We start from the raw sequence: 15,567 nt of genomic DNA on the forward strand, positions 1-15,567 counted from the left end.
GTTTAGGTTCACGCGCAGTTTTGTTGAAGGGAGCAGCCAGTGCACGGGTGAGTGAGTGAGTAAGGGAGTGAGAGAGAGAGCAAAAAAGGGGGGCTAAACATGGATACGAGTTTAGGCGACAGTTGTAAACTAGTCCTGACACCGAAGTGACGACCCACCAGCTCCTAACTGGCCACTAACTGGAGGTTATTATGCCCAGCGCAAACGTGTCCGTGCGAAGTTTGTCCGAAGTCGAGAAATACCTCAGCAGCAGCACCAGCAGCAGCAACCGGATGGTGAGTGTGTGAATGACTGTTTTTGCAGCATTGTTGTGTGATGAACGGCAGGACCCGTACTGTACCGGCGATGCATTGTTGCCTCTCGAGCTCCACGTCATGTGAAACCGACAGCTGCGCCGCTTTTAAAGCTGCGTGTTTCCCCGAACAAAGAGCTTTCAGTGAGCCGCTCTCATACAGATACCGTAGAAAAGGGCATGTCTTCATGGGGATGTGAAGGGACTCCGAGGATGTGAACTCCGGGCTACCGAAAGCGGTTGATCCTATGGTTTAATAATAATCTGAAAAGTTTTATTGATTCTTAGAGACACACGCCCACCACTCCTAAATATGGTTTCTAAACACAAGGGTGGTAAGTTTAGTGGAAGCATGCAAACATTAAACCAAACAAACACGTGACTCCTTAATACATATTCCATGCATTTGTTCATTTTCGAGGCTATGGTTTGTGATCCTGCTGTGTTGCTCACAGGTGTGGAGTCTGCCCGATATGTGAGTCAGCCTAGGCCAATATTGGGTAAATGTTCAGTAAGGCCAGCTGGTATGAGGACCAGCTTTAAGTTGCGAACAAGTTTATGAAACGTATTGTTGGAAAGTAAATTATGAGCTGGCCATTTTCCCCCATTGTTTCCAAGAATATTGGCTGGGTTATCAGTTTTGCTATCAGCAGAACTAATAGTCTGAGCGGAAACTTAATAGCTTAGGTAGTGTGTTTGTTATAAGCTACTGTACTGCGCTGCGTCTTACAGGTGCTTCTGTGTTTGTGCTCAGTGACTCAGTTCATAACCTTGTTTTTAAAGGGTAAAAAAACATAAACTCTCATCCATCCCCACCTTACTGTCATGCACAGCTGTGAAAAAGTAGTAAGTAGAACCCACGGAAAGGGTTAACTTAAAAACAAAAAACAAACATATTTGGACACGTAAACAGCTTATTGTCTTTTAAACAATCAAAGAGATATACTCAATCAAGTGATACATAAAATCAATATTTTCTAGTGATTTCTCCCAATTTAAGCAAATAAAAAGCAGGTCAGTCACACAGAAAAGGTAAATACGCTCCCCGCATTTATTCGACTTTCAAATCAATTAGAATCAGTGCCTGCTGTTCCCTTTGCAAGTCTGTCATGATGATTGCTCGTAAATTTGAAAGATCATCAATTCTTTCTTGGAAAGATGTTCACTTTAAAGAAAAAATCTAAAGTACTGAATATTTAACATGTAATATGCGCACTCACTGCTAATTTTCCCAGGAAGCTGGTGTCAGACTGATAAGAAACTATGCAAAGTACCTACAAGAAGTCGGTTCCTCTACAGGGGACAATACAAGTTTCTCAGGCGAACGGCTTGCTTACTGACTTTTTCCACCAGGGAATATTTTTGCTGAATTGGTCTTTGTAAAAACAGCTATGGTGTTGTTCAAATACAAACCTTAATCACGCAAACACTGTATCAAATATTTGCTTGTTCAGAGCAACCTATTCTGATTGGATTTATTTACTATTTCACAACCATATGAGGATCCCAGCTCATCTATATTAAAGCGATAACAGCAGATATTTAAAGGAAACTATACCATAATATATTCTTTTGATAGCGCAGTTGAGTTTTCTTTGTGGTCAGCGACCACATAAGTTAGGATTTCAGATGTAGATGAAGGGTAAGGAGGATTATATCACAAAATCTCCTGATGACTCATATTACAATTTCATGAAAGTAAGGAAAAAAGAAAGTTTTTATTTATATGCTTATATCCTCAAAATCTTAAGAGTACACAGTATCAGAATGGCACTTAACTCAAGTCCCATGACAAGTCTTTTAGCTGAAAGAAACTTGACAAAAGTAGCTAACTAAAACTGGGTGGTTAGGGGGAAAACCACACGAGGAGTCAGAAGTCCCCTAATGGCTGGGGCAGATCTGTTATCTGTTAAAAGCCAGAAACTTTAACACATAAAACGTGTGATTCTTTCGCTGCTTCAGTAAAGTGGCATGAAGCAGCAAACTGTTTCTCATTTTCAGTATGAACCTTTACATCTGACACCCAGTCACTAAAAAGTGCTATTACGGGTTTTTTCCCCCTTTTTTTTAGGTTCCTGTTAATAGACTGAATTTAAACTGAATTAAGAGTATAAGTAATTGAAATCGATCACTTCTCCCCTGGAGTACAGCTTGAAAGAATCATGCGGAAAAACTTTATAGCCGGATTCTTATATAAGCAGTCAGACCAGTTTTGTTATAATCGCTAACACAGTAAAGTGGATCAGCTCATCTGACTGTTAGCTGGTTTATTAATGCTGTGCTGTGTAGTTTTGCTTTTCCTCATTTTGTTGCCCGTAAATGGCATTCCAGTTTTGTTTCTCAAAAAGCCATTGTGCAGCAGATATAGTGGGTTAGAGGCCAAAAATGATGCAACTTGGCTTTTCGTGGCTGGCTTCCAGAGACTGCCTTTAACCCTTACTGAGTGGTGGCTCTGCTGAGATTGTGGCATTTCTCCGTGACCCAGCTCTCCATATGTGAACTGTGCCCTTTACCTGTAATGCTATTCTCGCATGCGTGTTATCGTGCAAAAGGTGCACATTGACCTTCACGTCGGCATAATATTTACATGTTGTGCATTGTATGCCAGAGTCCTTAAATAAAAGTTTTTAAAGTAGGTCCTGTGTGTTTCTTTTTAAGGCTAAAGAAGTGCTTCAGTCCTCAGTGGCTCTGTGATGTAGTGCTTTACTGAAAGATCTCCTGTTCGATGCCGGGAGGAGACACGAATCCTTTTAGTGTTGTTTCAGGAAGAGCACCAGTGTTATAAAAAAAAAAAATCTGCCAAACCAAACATGCAGAGCTACCTGCCGTGACACCTCGCGAATAAGGGAGCAGCCGAAAATATCTTTTGAAGTGTTCGAGTCCTCGCCAGCCTCGTTACATCAACGGTTTTGGTCACTTGAATATAGTTGCGTATTTATCTTAATTGAATCCCGCTCAATACTCTCTCAGTCACTGGAGGCAAGCAGGCACTAGTAAGTGTTAATGGACTATTGATTTAGTCCTGGAGCAGCTTGTCTTCTAAGATAATAGTGAATATGTCTTAAGCAATTAATTCCCCTGACCCCCTGGGGATCATTCATTCAGGGAATTTAAGACTTTAGACTCTGTTGCAAGTTTCCCCATTCCTTTTAGTCCAATAAGGTGCACAGTTTGGCCCCTCAGTAAAGAAAGCAATCAAAGTTTGACCACATATGCAGCTGTGGGATGCAGATGAGAGGAGAGGGCGGAGGGGGGAGACGCCGGGTCAGGTTTCTTTAAAATGAAAGATGTGCTCCTTGTCCCTCTCACGCTCCATATCGCTGGTTTTCTTCCTGTTTCCCTGTGTGAGCCCTGAGTGGGAGAGCGTCTGTATCCATGAGGATCAGCTGGAGGGAATACCAATAAGCATCGAGGGCTTCTTCCCCTCTGTGATTCTGTTCTCGGCTGAAGGGACGGTTTTGTTCCATCTCTTCAAGTGTGCCAGCTCCGTTGCCTTGTTTGTGCGTGTTTACTTGGGCGTGCCAAGAGCCAGTGACAGCACACCAAACACCAAATGTTTTGTCATTTGGATCCAGTTACATCAAACTGGTGCAAACACCTGTGCTTGTATTTGAATGTGCTTGTGCACTTGCATGACCAGGCCCTGTGAACTGATGGTTTCTCTAGATTGCAAAAGGGATTGTGAGTACTAGCAAACATTACTTCCTGGTATTGGGGACAATGTGTTCCTGTTTGCATAAGAAAATGTCTGTGGTTATAATAATGTTCACTCAAACTGAAAGGGGCAGTGGGTTCAGCAAGATGAAAAGAAATCAGCTGCACGTTCAATCAATCTAAACCAATATTTATTTTATCCATACTACTCAGAATTTAGTAAACATCCCCTGCATATCCACCCAGTTCTAAATAATTTGTGAGCTCTCACCCTTGCTCTTCCTCAGAACTTAAATGCTGAATTGCTGCTCAGTCTGTTTCTCGTGGTGGTGCAGTGGGCAGATGAGTGCGAGGCCTGCCTTTGCATGAAAAATTGAATCACTAACTAGATCATTGATCCAAGAGAGAGTACACTTCAGTGCAAGATAAGCAGCATCTGCAGCGACTTTGCCCTCGAACTGTAGCTAAGTTTTGAGTGGGTTTTCTCAGGCCTAACAACACACAGCGTTTCCTTGTTGGGTTAAGATTGAGGCTAATGCAGATGGATCTTTATGTTATGCTGTCAAGCGAGGTCAGGGCTTATTAAATGGGTCATGGTGCTGGACAGACTGTGTGCTATGTAGGACAGCGTGGGAGGGGGAACAGGGGGCTCATGCAGGGTTGAGTTGTGAAGGAGGCACCCTGAGGGCACGGAGGACTCCTGCTGATCCTGCTGTTGGAGATGATGATGATGATTGGGATGATGTGTGCTGCTGAGCTCTGTTTGGGGGCAACCTCTGTTCCTGTCCTTTTTATATCTGTTTCAGTTCTCTCTCTCTGCCTTGTCTCCCGCTCTCTGTTTTCTTCTTCTTCTGCTCTACTGACACACTAAAATATATTTGTGAGTCAAAACACCAGTGGGTGTATTGCCTGGCTTGCTAATTCAAAAGACAGCATCTCGAAGACTTTATTTAGGGTGAGAACACACCTCATTTGTAGTGATAAAACATATTTTAAAGGCACGATTAGAGGGGATCAAAAATGTAACCGGGATCTCACCGGTCTCTGGCTGCGCAAATGTTTTTGGAGAAAGTGAGTGAAAAGTAGGGCAGCTCCTCAGCAGATTTGGGGAGGACATTTTCATCAGCGTGAGCCTACTTCATTTAGCAGGACCACTCATCCACAGAGACCTTCAGATTGCTCCTGCGGTTATTCAGAGTGGTTCGAAATTTTAAGTAGCAGCAGCAGTGGTGGTGCAGATGTGCTTATTAAATTGAAATGATACAATTTCATCAATCTCGTGTGAGGAAATTGCCAGCTGTCATACTTGCAGATGGTTTCCAGAATGTAAAAAATGTCTGGGTTATGTTATTTAGGTCGCTCTCACGATTATGGCCTCATCCAGTTAAAAGACACTTGTGTTTATATCACAAAGTTCCTTGTTTTATCATTTTTAAGCTTGAAATTCAGGTGCAGTACAAGTGTGGAAGTTTTATCAATACCCTTTACATAAATCTTACTGCAGGCCTCGGCAGTGATTCACCAGTGGTTGCCAGGTTTCCATCTGATCTATTTTGCACTTGTTCCATATTTATGTTATCTCAGCACATTGAAGCAACAGAGTAAGACCCCTGTGCTCAGTGTTTAGCCCCTAATGGTGCAGAGGACAATATTGAACATTTCCAAAGTAAATGCTAGTGGTGGGAGAGCGCCTGAGGAGCTAGCTTTGTTCAAGCACTGCAGAAATAGCATGCAGTCTAAGCTGTCTGGTGGAACAGGCAGTTCTTTGTGACTGTCATATGAACTCTGAAAAGATTTGGTAATTTGAGTGAGCAATACAGCAGCTTACTTTACACTTCCTCTTAAGCGAGGCAACATTAAGTTTCTCATTGTTTTGTATGGAAATCAGGTTTGACTAAAAGGTCGGTTTATATGTGAAACCTATTGTTTGGTGGAGAATTAGAGCCTTCACAGCCGATGGGGCAAGACCACAACTGGATGCAGGGTTCGTCTGGCTTTACGTCAGGCCAGTGATTCCATATGCAGTGGCTCAGTCCTGGACAGGACAGAGGTAGAACATGACAAAGTAAGCTTTTTTCTCTGCAGAGAAAGACTTCTGTGTTCAATAAGGACAGATGCCAGAGAGAGTGTGAGAGTAGGATGAGGACAGAGGCTGAAAAAAACCCTGGCTTGCTTGTAGAAATAAGCGTGCTGTTCTCCAGTTACACACTACACATAATGAAGAATATACTGTGTAATTACAGACAAATATATATATTTATATATGTGTGTGTGTGTGTGTGTATAAATGACATTAGTTTAAATCCATGATGGCAGCTTAATGCTGATTTTGCCTTTGCAACAGGCTCATAATGATGTTTAACAAGTGTAATTGTTACTGTTTTCACAATCTTAGCTGAGCCTGTTAGCATTCCAACATTTGCTGATTTGCACTAAATCAGTGATTCTCTAATAGATGGATGCTGTGGAGTTAGTTTGTCCTCTTCATTCCTAGAGGAAGTAATGGATCTGTCAGCTCAGCCATCACAGTTTGCCACCATGTTTTGTTTTGTTTTTTGAGCTGATCATGTTATCCCAGTGGTGTCCTTCTTAGAGGGCTCAGTTCAAGGGGAGCATCCAGGATGGGTGAAATGGTCTGAAACTAACATGGCTAGCTTGAATCTTATATTATAATAAATAAAACAACAGTTTAACTTTAGCTTTTAAGTTTTTGTTTGTGTATTATTAAAACATGATTAGTTTGCTGATTGTTGATTAAAGTACACTTGTTTCTGGGGTGGAAGTAACTTTTTGGACTTTGAAAGCAGAGACCGAACAGAACACGTTTGAGGAACATGTCACTAACCATGCCATTAGTGGCATTGTTGACTTTTTGACCCGATGATGGCATTACAAAGTCACGATACATATTATACATATTCCTGGGATCACAGATATGTATATATAAATTATGTCACAGTTCATCCAGTGGCTGCTGAGGATTGCAGTCTGCACCAACGTAACTAACAGCTTCTTCTAGTAATAATCAGTTCTTCCCTAACTTATCAGGCTATCAAACAAGTTTGACTAGTTGAGCGTGAAGTCATAGTGCCAGCAGCAGGTAAATGGAATTTACCTCCTTTACCTGACCTCATACTCTGTTTACAGGAAGTAAACTGAATTTACTTGTGTAATAGGATACCTTGAATGAATAGCAATGAATAAAACAGCAGCGTGACCTCACTTTGTATGTTTGATTGCATATTATCAATGCTTGATTAATTAACTGGTAGTTGATTAAAAGTCTTTTTTCCTGGTGTGGAAATAATTTTTATTTTTGGACTTCTAAAGTTGCTGCCAGAAGTTCCCTTTAAGAACAAGGCACTGAACATGCTATTAGTTGCGTTGATAGTTAGGTTAAATATTGGGGAAAATTGCCTTGTTGCCTGATGATGGCATTACAACACCAGTAGATATATATTCCTGGAGCCATAGTTATGTGTGCTAAATCATGCAGCATGTCATTCAGTGGCTGCAGACTGATTACAGTCTGCATCAACGTGACCACAAGCATGGCTACAAATATACGTGAAGCTGTTTGTGCTTGTTCACTGTGGTACAAACACAGTGCGCTGCAGTAATAATCATGTCATTAGATTCTTGCCTTCACATTATTAAACAAGTGTGGCTAGTTTGGTGTGACATCATAGAGCCAACAGCAGGTAAATCCTATTCACCTGTGTAATTGGATACCTTGAATTAAGCTGAATTCAGAAAGATGGTCCCGCTGACTGTGTTTTTGTTTTAGTCTGAGCAGTGTTTTTCAGTGTGTTCACCAGGCATGTACTCATACATCATCCTGTAAACCTTCTCTCGAGGTTCACGTGGGAGTCATGTGTTGAGAAGTTTCATTATGTGGTTAACTGTGGGTGCATTTGCTGATGTCAAGATACTTAGCTTGCAATAAGTGACCATTACGTGGCGATGCTGAAATGCTAAGCAAGATTGAGCCTGCTTGAGTTAGCTGTTTATTTACTAACTAGCGGTGTTACATTTGTTAAGGATTAGTGCAGTTTTGTGCCGCCTATAGTGCTTATTGTACAACACTTAGTGTAAGGCTTTAATAGCTTACACACTCTTTCACTACAGGGGTGTTGCACTGTGATCAGCTTGCAAGACGAAATGGTTTGTTGAGCCACCGATGGGCTGCAGTTTTTTTTTTACACTTTAAGCGACACTTCTGCTCTTTAAAGTGCAGCTTAGAAGCATGATTACATTTTTGCTTCTCTGCTTTCCTACAGTTTCCTCATAACGGGATGTCTTCTAGTTCCCTAGTAAATGCAATCTTGCTTACTCAGCCTGTATATATTATGCTTACTTCCTCAAACCTACAACAGAGTACAAAAAGTGAGCATAACGTTCAGCTTTAATCACAAAAAACGGTTATTAACTGTAAAACTAGGGTACATTGTCTGGAATAGGGATTTTCTGCTGCCTTGCGCCTTTGTGTGACATTATCACTGACCTACATTAGATGTACATGCTCCACTTCTTTCACACATACTAAGAGTAGTTGTATGAATTTTGTCAACTGTTTTTTTAATCTATATTATAAACAAACAGGATTAAATTCTGGCTCTTAAAATGTAACAGATTTTCCAAATAAGAGCATTATAGACACACCCAGATGGCCTCACAGTGTGAAATGCTGAATAGTGCTCGAGCCAGAGATTACTATGTGGAAATGTTGTATTTTCTTGTATGTATCTAAGAAAATAATGATGTTTACCCCAATTATTTAAGCTAGTAATTTGAAGCAAATGAGCACCTGAAAACATCGGATTCATAGTATGAGCAGTTGGTCACATGTGCTTTTACTTTACAGCTGCAGCTGTAGATTGTAATGCTTAGTTAAAAATGCTGACCTACTTTTAGGTTGTTTAGCATAGCTGTGTCTCTGTGATAATGATAAAGACCCTCTGTATTAAAGACTCGTACCCAGGAAGTGTACATGTAATTTTATTGTCGAATTAGAGCTGGGCGATATGAGATTTTTTCATATCACGATATGTTTTTTTCATTTCAGGCGATAACGATATCTATCACGATATAAGCCAAATAACTATATTTGTAAGATTTAAATGTGCCGTTGCTCACAAGTAAAATGTGAAATAATCAGCAGCTTGTTTTTATTTAAATATTTATTTCCCATAATAAGTTCAACAGGGTAGATGTACTTAAGGAACATGAGACTTTTTCAGATAAATAAAGGCAAATATTGCAAACTACACAAAAGGCAGCCGCTAAAGCGTTTAAGTTTCAAAATAGAACAAACAAAACAGACTAAATTGTCAATTCCACTTAGAAACAAAATATTAATTCTAAAAATAAATCTTAGTTTGTTTTACAGAAGAACAGACAAAACTGACTAACTTTTGTCAATATCAAATAAACTGAGAACTAAAAGGAAATTCTCAATCTCTCCTTGTTGTATAGCTGAGCTTTTCAAACAGTTTTAACAGTTACTTTAGTCTGACAAAAGCCGAATGACGAATTAGCGCTTCCAGTCAGAGACTGAGGCTACGTCCACACGTACACGGGTATTTTTGAAAACTGAGATTTTCCGTTTTCGTTTTAAAAAAGAATCCCGTCCACACATAAAGGCAGAAATGAAGGAAAACGCTGCTATGAACATGCCAAAGCAGCAGGTGGCGCTAGATTCCTAACCGTGCAGAAATGTTGGCCAATCAGAAGTCTAGAAGCCTCGGTGGGAAAAAGTAAACAAAGCTGGGGCATAGAAGCAGAACCGAGTCGTATGTGTGGAGGGACAGTAACTGTGTGTATATGTAAGCATTTAAACACTGCAGAGAGTAGAATTAACAGTAACAGTATTGTAGAAATTCATTTCACCGAAACAATAACGTGGCGCACAGTGTGACGCATGCACCAGTTTATTGTATTTCCAGACTTGCTTTCGGCACAATTTACAGTGCACGCTACTCTGTTTTTTGTCAGACTTGAAATAGCCGAAATACCTTCACACTACGGAACTTCTATGGCTCTTCCGTTTGACAATCTCTCCGGCGTTGGAACCATCATCTGTTTTCTCTTCGGTCACGCTCGGTTGATTTTTCTAGTCGGCACACCCATTTCCTCCATTACCCGCTGGCTCCATTACCCGCTGGCTGCTTCCCAAACAAACACATGTGCGGCTTGGCACTTGTGCTGTACGTAACAAGTCACGCGACGTGACGCTGCGGCTGTGATTGGTTCGGCTCTGCGCTACTTAGTTTGGATTGGCTGACCTTTTTTTTTTTTTTTTTTTTTGAGGACAAGAGCGGCGAGGTCTATCGCGATAGCTTAATTTCTCTATCAGTAAAAGTTATATCGCGATACATATCGTTATCGTTCTATCGCCCAGCTCTATGTCGAATAAAATAATATGATCAAATTTAAAATTGGGGCCAAAACTAGAAAACAGGCCCTGATCTTAAAAAGGGGTAAAATAAAAACCTTACTTTTTGAATTCAGACTTTTTTAGTTGGAAGTCTTGATAAAATATTTACTTTCCCAGAATGCTGTGGGGTTTTTTTTTATTAAGCAGAGTAAAAGGTAGTAAAAGGTCCTTCCTGTAAATGCACCAGTTTAATACATTATTTACACTGAAAAATATATCTCTTGTAAATTACAGTAAAATGCTGTCATCTACATTTAAAAGCATGAAACAGTTATAGGATACCTACTGCAATTGAAAACAGTGGATTTGTGCGATGAGTGTCCGTAGATTATGTGCCTTGTGTGTGTGGTACGATGTGCGTTTTACTTTTCTTTTTTGAATTTTGGATGGTTGCTTTTAGTGACAAGCATGTATGTGTGTATATATTTTGGAGGTGGTGCAAGTCCAGTGTCTCTTAACTGAGAAAGGAAAAATCCTTTATTGTACTGTGAGATGACAAGTAGCTTGTTTCTAATAGCAGCGCTGTGGTATTGACTGATACTTGACTGTACCAAATTTCATATATTTTTGCTTAATTTTTGATTTTCTTCTTTTGTAGGACCGGAGTAGAGAGAGCAGTTTTATAGGCCTCCCGCTGTCAATGCGCCGGGGTTCTTCAGAGAATAATTTGGATCTGGAGCTCAGTGATGGAAGTCCCTATCCTGCTCTCGGCTTTGAGGTCCAGCGTAGTCGCTCGTGCTTGGACAGCCTCCAGCAAAAGATACTGAAAGTCACAGAACAGATAAAGATCGAGCAAACGACACGAGATGAGAATTTAGCTGAGTATCTGAAGCTCATGGACAGTGCGGACAAGCAGCAGGTGGGGCGCATCAAGCAGGTGTTTGAGAAAAAGAACCAGAAGTCAGCTCAGAACATTGCCCAGATGCAAAAGAAGCTGGAACAGTACCATCGAAAGATGAAAGACAGTGAAAACTATCAAAGCCCTCCCGCTCGCTCTTCCTCTGTTAAACACAGCACCATACCCCGGGAGTCACCCAGACAGCTGAGGGACATGACAAGCAGTGGCCGACACCCGACCATGGACAAGATTAAAACCATTGGACCAGGTGTTTCGCTGTCTCCTCCTTTCTTCTTCAGCAAGCCCAGAGAGTTCGCCAACCTCATCAGGAACAAGTTTGGCAGCGCTGATAACATTGCCCACCTCAAAACCACTCTGGACTCTTCTTCTCCACTGTCCACTGACACTGAAGTGAAGGGACTGAGTAACAGCACCTCTATAGTGGGCAAACCCAAGTATCCCAGTGATGACGAGTGCTCCTCAGGCAGCGCTTCTGTTTCAGACAATAATGGAAACCCAGCAGGGGCAGGAGCGTCTGCAGGGCCGTGTCAGAGCCAAGCTAAGGGGGATCAAACAGGGGAAGACAACCAGGGCAGACTTGCCCTGACCCTGGAGGAGGTGAGGGAGATTAAAGATGCCCAGAATCAGCTGGAGGAGGATATAGAGGAGTTAAAGGCACAGTTCGAGAGAGAGTATGGCATTATCAGCCAATCACTGCAGGATGAGAGATACAGGTACGATTACACAACTTGGCATTTCATTATTGTTAAATAACAATAATAAGAACAGACATACCAATATAAAATGTTCATCTAAAATAAACAAGCATAACTCTAAGAGAATTTGAGATAACAATAAGCTTAATACCACGTGTCATTAACCACTTTAAAATCCGCAGTGATATGAATATTAACCATCCCCTTGTGTTGACTGGCAGGTATGAGCGTTTGGAAGACCAGCTGAACGACCTGACAGAACTTCACCAGAATGAGATGGCAAATCTGAAGCAGGAGCTGGCCAGCATTGAGGAGAGGGTGGCCTACCAGGCTCACGAAAGGGCCAGGGACATACAGGTAAATAGTGGTGGTGAATCTACTTATGTTGCGATGCTTCACACATAAGCAGCAGGTAAGATGGATCGCAAAAATACACCATGCCTGTAAGTGTCTAATATCTCAGCACATGGCCATTGTCATCTGTCCAAGCGGCCTCTCTCTGCTGATGCAGAAGAATTCTTTTAGAGGAATTTGGGTAATTGAGTGTTTAAAGGTCAGCGAAATGCCCTTTAGCAAGTTGAGAGACGGTCTGACCCATAAAAACCCCTCTCCCCACCTTTCTCAGGAAGCCCTGGAGTCGTGTCAGACTCGCGTGTCCAAGCTGGAGCTCCAGCAGCAGCAGCAGCAGCAGACGGTCCAACTCGAGAGCCACGACGCCCGAGTCCTGCTGGGGAAGAGCATCAACGTCATGGTGGCCATCATCACCGTCATCCTGGTGTGCGTCTCCACTGCTGCCAAGTTTGCCGCTCCACTGATGAGGAGCCGGTATCATGTGGTAGCTACCTGCCTGGGGATTTGTTTTTTGACTGTATTTTGGAAGAACTGGGACCGTTTACAGTATGCCTTAGACAGGTTATTGATGCCTGCTTAGTAGGAAAGAAAACACACTGAAAATATCATTAACACAGATGCTGTAAGTTGTCAGGAGAGGACGGTCTGAGAGGATTGGTTGTACAATCGTCAGAAGACGTAGTCGCCATGCAATTACACAGATCTCTCTTTTTTTAGTCAGACTGAAATAAAACTCTTTTGATTTTTTTCTCCTCTAGAACTTGAATGTGTGTTACTAACTATTTCATATAACATTCAAATTATATTTACATAACAGCAAACTCTGCTAGTCAATAGTCAAGAGGGGGGAGGAAAAATGATGTTTTATTATTGAGTTACTGTTTTAGGTAAATAATCCATAAATAAGATAAAGATGTGCAATTATTCTTTCTCGTTTGTCTTCAGCTTGACTTTAACATAAATCAAACTACACTCAAAAACTCAAACAAGACCTCGGTTGTCGTGTCTTGTTGTCCACGCCTATGAATTTCTAATTCCACTGAAGAGGAACGCTTCCATATTTAGGAATATTTGCATTTATTTGATATTCTGATTGCTAAATATGTGCTAGCAGACATTTCGTTTACACAAAACATAAACTGTTATATGGTTTTTAAGAGGTTTTGCTGCTGGTAGGTAGACTTTGCAAAGCTGTTCCTCAGTGTCCTTAGGCTTAGTTTTAAGGTACATTAACAGGTTGCATGAGAATGAATGACCATATTTTTCTAATTGTGAAAGTAATTGTTTCACTGGAGAATCTGCAGACAAAAATTAGCGACACTGGACATCCTATTTTTATGCATTCTCTTTCTTCTTACTTTTTTTTAAAACGTTGTCTGGCCTTGTTCTAAAGTGCAATATATTTGATTTCCAAGAGCACAGTTTGTTTTTAACAATTACTCTTTTAGGAGTGGGCGATTTTACATCAGTGACAGGGAGCTGGAAGGAAGGAAAACAACACTAATGTTAGCACGAGAGATCCATAACCACGGAAGTCACTGCTGAGCTCTGACAAGACCAGCTGTCTCTTCTCTCAAGGGCAAAAAAAAATCAATCCATCTGCATTAGCGCATGCTAGTAGTGTAATATCAGCACACACCAGCTCTCTAGCATAGACACACAGCACAGCCGCTCACTTGGTTCACTGTATATACAGTAAATAATGTCTTAGGCTTTTTGTTTTCCCTACTTCCACTTTCATGTTGGACTTTTACTAATAATGTGACAGAGAGATGATGGGGTATACTGTGATACAATGCCTTTTTCTGAGGAAAAATGCAATTCCCTTCTTAAAAGAGCAAAAAAACAACAAAAAAAGCCTTCACTACTCGCAGCAGAGAGGATGCAGGCGAAAAGCTCTCAGTGAAAAACTACAAGCCTATATATTTTTCTCTTGGACTTACAGTTGTGTTATTTCATTTTGTCTTGTAAACGTTGCCTACAAGAATTCCACATAAAGCCGTGGACCACTTTTAATGTCTGTCTGCCACAATAATCAGCTTTGCATTTATATTTGTCGTCATCTTTCTGTTTTATTGACTGTATGATTTTTTGTTTTGTTTTGTTTGTTTGTTTGTTCCCGTTTTGACATGTTTAAAGGAAGTTTTACAAGCAGAACTCAAATCTGGTTTACATGCTGTTTTCATCTCTGGTGCACTATCTGATCAATCAGTTGTATTATTATGCATCATGTGCCTTCGTCTAACCATTTCTGTTAAATTAAACCTTTTTAAATCAACTTGTTGATGGAATTGGTGTTGAGTGACTGTGATATTTTTGTTGTATTTGGTGTCATTCTGTAAATGTGGACTGCTGTTATAAAACAACAAAGTTCGGTAAAACGCCATCTGAGTAAGATATTTATATCAGCGGAAAAGTATCAGTGTAGTCCTTGTTAATAATACTGATTTTTATTTCTCATTATCTTATTTTCTTATGGGATAAATAAACCTAATTCAAGCAGTCCAAGTATTTGCATGGCTCTTCTACTAAACACTATCTCCTTCATCACCACTAGGGGGTGGTAGTGCTGCACTTTTGACATGAACGTAGGCAAGAACGGGGCAGAGCATTATACAGTCTGCATGGCAGTACTATACACGTTTATTCTTTTTTCTTTAATCTAAATGATAGATTCAGTCAAAAAGAAAAAGAAAGAAAAAAGCCATCACTTCAAACAAATATATAAACTACAAAGATTCATTGAAACAGTAATATTCAAACCAGTGTGGAGAAGTAGTGCCCTGTTCTGAAATTTACAGTTTACCCTGTACAATCACACTTTATTAGGTACACTGGGCTAGCGCCAGGTTGTCCCTTCTTTTGGGTTAATTCTTTGGAAACATTCCTCAGAGATTGTGGTTCATATTGTAATCACAGCATCACACAACTGATGCCGTTATTCCTGCATCCAAATCTCCTGTTCCACCACATCCCAATGATGGTCTATTGGATTGGGATCTGCTGACTGTGGAGGCCATTTGAGATGCTTCTCCATAAATGAGCGGTGTGACTCCCATCCGTGTGGATTTTAGCACCCATGGGGCTGATGATCATAGATGCCTTCAGTTTAATGAATGAGCACATTACAGCGATATCAATCAGGCCCGATAGAAAATCACATCACTGTAAAGCTACAATACCTCTGAAATATTCTTTCCAACCAGATTTTGTTTATTCACTTAACTTTGAATGAACATGAAGCTCTGTGGAAGTCATCCAGATGATTTTGTCTCCTGCC

General features: G+C 40.8%; 1 protein-coding gene across 2 annotated transcripts; it reads left to right on the forward strand.

The window, feature by feature from the left end:
* The first annotated feature begins 8 nt into the window (after positions 1–8).
* LOC113026562 (transmembrane and coiled-coil domain protein 3-like) lies at positions 9–14,366 on the forward strand. 2 transcript variants are annotated; one of them, XM_026175483.1, is made up of 4 exons: positions 9–275; positions 10,981–11,954; positions 12,158–12,293; positions 12,562–14,366. In XM_026175483.1, exons 1-4 carry the CDS (start codon positions 192–194, stop codon positions 12,865–12,867), a joined length of 1,500 nt encoding a protein of 499 aa, XP_026031268.1. In that variant the 5' UTR covers positions 9–191; the 3' UTR covers positions 12,868–14,366. The 2 variants fall into 2 exon arrangements, with proteins under 2 accessions (XP_026031268.1, XP_026031269.1); XM_026175484.1 differs by lacking the exon at positions 9–275 and adding an exon at positions 9,743–9,771.
* The last annotated feature ends 1,201 nt before the right edge of the window (positions 14,367–15,567 follow it).

The sequence above is a fragment of the Astatotilapia calliptera genome, chromosome 7, assembly GCF_900246225.1.
Source record: "Astatotilapia calliptera chromosome 7, fAstCal1.2, whole genome shotgun sequence".
Classification (NCBI taxonomy): Eukaryota; Metazoa; Chordata; class Actinopteri; order Cichliformes; family Cichlidae; genus Astatotilapia; species Astatotilapia calliptera.

What these genes read in the sequence shown, in the direction of transcription:
- LOC113026562 (XM_026175483.1), top strand. Translation starts at nt 192, where the DNA reads ATGCCCAGCGCAAACGTGTCCGTGCGAAGTTTGTCCGAAGTCGAGAAA. An exon ending in CTGCAGGATGAGAGATACAG is followed by an intron (nt 11,955 to 12,157) that starts GTACGATTACAC and finishes GTTGACTGGCAG; the next exon opens with GTATGAGCGTTTGGAAGACC. An exon ending in AAAGGGCCAGGGACATACAG is followed by an intron (nt 12,294 to 12,561) that starts GTAAATAGTGGT and finishes CACCTTTCTCAG; the next exon opens with GAAGCCCTGGAGTCGTGTCA.